Genomic DNA, 3,125 nt, shown 5'->3' with positions numbered 1-3,125 from the left:
ATCTGTTAGATTAGGAACCTGCCCGAAACGATGCGCGCACTAGTGGCTTTACAAGATTGTAAATACCATGCTATATATTCTCACAAACCCAATGTACCTTCTTGTATATAAATAAATAAATAAATAAATAAATAAATAAATAAATAAGTAGTATGGGCTATGGTTAGCAAGTAGAGGATTTACCTGGCACAGGAGCGGGGCAAGTAGCACAGGCTATGGTGAGCCCCTTGTGGACTTACCTGGCACAGGAGAGGGTCGCTAACTTGTCCAAACAATGATTGTTGTTTTAGATTCCGCTACGCAGAACAAAAGTTCCAAGTAGCACGGGCTATGGTGAGCCATAAATATTATACATTATAATTTATAAATTATCTAATAAAATTAGTAATTTATTTTTTGTTAATTAATTCAAATTAATTAAAAAATATTTACAATTAAATTTTAATTACTTGAAAAGTAATTCAAAGAAAAAGTAAAACCTGGAATTAATAAACACAAAAAAAATGTTTTAATGTAGTCAGTAAATTGTATTAAAGTGTATTACCAAATTCGCAAGAATACTTAGATTTGCCTAACACTATATTACTTGAAAAGTCTAGCACATGTTGGAATGGAATTAGGTTTAAGGCTTTTAAACCGAGGGAAGTATTAAAGCTACAACATGAGATTACTTGCGAACCACTAAGCATATTTCCGTATGGAACATAATAAATGACCAAGGTAAACTATCCCTGTATATACCAAGTATGCAATACTTGCTAAGATTAACAAGGAATCGTAAACAGTGCATTCTCTTAACAAGAAGTAAAACAAATTCATATATTCAATATTTGGCATTTAACTAGGGTTTTATATTTATTAACCTAAAGGAAAATCTTATAATATAATATGTAATTGATTATATATGGAAAAATTTAATAAAGTAAAGAGATAAGAAACATATTAATTACAGTTTTCTCAGTGGAACGTCACTATAACACTATATTACGATTCAAGGACTCAAGACTCTCAGGTATAAAAGCCCGGCATCACTGCTGCAAGACACATTCGCTCAGCTGTGGCCACAGCTAACCAACTTTCAGCCATGAAGCTCTTGGTAAGTTGCACTAACAATCGGACTCTCTGATATTGGTTAATATCTAATGTATTAAAGTATTAAAGTATTAAAGTATTTTAAAGTATTACATAAAATATTAAGAAAAGTAGTGGTCTTTTCGAAGAATATTTCATTTACGCGAATGACAATACAGTACTTTACTGCTAAATATTTTATGACTGTATGTGTGATATTTTCATATTTAGGTGTTTGTGATCCTGGCAGCTGCCGCTTGCGCTTCTGAGATTGAGAAGCGAGATGCGGAGCCCAGTTACGTGACGAGCAATTACGGTAGTGCTTACCCTGCATACATTCACCATTACCACAGTGGAAAGAGGTCTGCCGAGCCAGAGCCTGAACCATCATACCCAATTTATTCCTCCGGCCTTCGATTTGGTTATGGCCACCATTACTACAAGAGGTCTGCCGAACCAGAGCATGAACCATCATACCCAATTTATTCCTCCGGCCTTCGATATGGTTATGGCCACCATTACTACAAGAGGTCTGCCGAACCAGAGCCTGAACCATTGTATCCTGTCTACTACGCTCCCCGTCACAGTTATCGCCGCCATTTCTACAAGAGGTCTGCCGAACCAGAGCCTGAACCATTGTATCCTGTCTACTACGCTCCCCGTCACAGTTATCGCCGCCATTACTACAAGAGGTCTGCCGAACCAGAACCTGAACCATCGTATACTCTCTACTCCGCTCCCCGTCACAGTTATCGCCGCCATTTCTACAAGAGGTCTGCAGATCCTGAACCATCCTACTCAGTCTTCTCTAATTATGGTTACCGGCCACTAAACCCTTATATTCACCACCTTTACTAGATTTCTGCTGATTTAAATGACAACATCTCTACTTACATTTAGGCCTACGGGAAATAAAAAAATATGGTAAACCATCTCAACAATAATTTTCAGACTACGAGGCCTACATGACAAACAATTGCAAAGATTGCACTCATCGCCAGGATTACTATCATTATGACATCCTGAAATACACATTAAATTATTTAACAAGTTTAATGTTGTTTTGTTGAGTGTTCTGTTGTACAGCAAAGAAATAAATCTATATAATAATTGTTAAATTTATTATTAATTATCATTTGCATCAATAATATCATAGTGATATAATAACGCTGAAAACGATTCAATGTGTTTCCGGTTGGTTGAGATGATTAAGATGTTTAATGTTGATATGGTTAATATATCTGGAAGAATATATTAACTTCCGTCATTAATATTGATGAAAAAAGATGTATGTAATTAATTAATTTTATAGAGAATATACTTGTATATATTGCGATTTGGTATTGAACCAAGGAAACGATTTCCGTGGAAATTGTTGCTTGCTTTAGGAGGCATGCGAAATAGACGTATATTTAAATACACAATACACATCTAATAACATTTTGACAAAAACTAAATTCTACATAACAGTTTGCTATAAAATACAATACAGTAAGTTCAAATTGAGATGTCAGCATTTAAATATTTTTAGTATTTAAATGTATTTATATTTAAATAAAATTAAATATTTATATTTAAGTAAAATAAAAAAATATATATTTTTTATGTATACTTTACACAGATGTTAGGTGGATGGAATAGCATTGGATGGGAAGGGGCCGCGGCTCGCCGAGTCAAAGCATCTATTTTATAAATATTGTCGGTTCTTTCCTCTGATGCAAATATGGGTAAAATACGATAAAATTTACTAAGACTCGCATTAATGTAAGGTTAAAGTGATATTAGTTTATCAGTAGAGTATTCTGAGTGTTGATGAAATATATTTAATGACAGTCTTACACGAAAAAAATAATTTCAGCCCACGAGAGCTAGTTCACTGTACTCACCTATTTGTGTTTGCGGGGGTTCAGCTCCGGCTCTTTGGTCCCGATTCTCAACTGTCAATCAACTGGTGTACAGATTCCTGAACCTACTGGGCACTAACATATCTACATTTGAAACTTTGTATGGAGTCAACCTCCACCACATCACTGCCTAATGTATTCCATCTGTTA

General features: G+C 34.7%; 1 protein-coding gene across 1 annotated transcript; it reads left to right on the top strand.

Moving 5' to 3' along the window:
* The first annotated feature begins 1,060 nt into the window (after positions 1–1,060).
* On the top strand, positions 1,061–2,189 carry LOC138349717 (uncharacterized). Its single transcript, XM_069305109.1, has 2 exons — positions 1,061–1,096; positions 1,303–2,189. The coding sequence occupies exons 1-2, from the start codon at positions 1,085–1,087 to the stop codon at positions 1,927–1,929; spliced, it is 639 nt and encodes a 212-aa protein (XP_069161210.1). The 5' UTR covers positions 1,061–1,084; the 3' UTR covers positions 1,930–2,189.
* Positions 2,190–3,125: the final 936 nt, after the last annotated feature.

This window comes from Procambarus clarkii, chromosome 54 (genome assembly GCF_040958095.1).
Source record: "Procambarus clarkii isolate CNS0578487 chromosome 54, FALCON_Pclarkii_2.0, whole genome shotgun sequence".
NCBI lineage: Eukaryota > Metazoa > Arthropoda > Malacostraca > Decapoda > Cambaridae > Procambarus > Procambarus clarkii.
The sequence above is the reverse complement of the archived record's forward strand: the minus strand, read 5'-3'. Positions and strand labels throughout refer to the sequence as shown.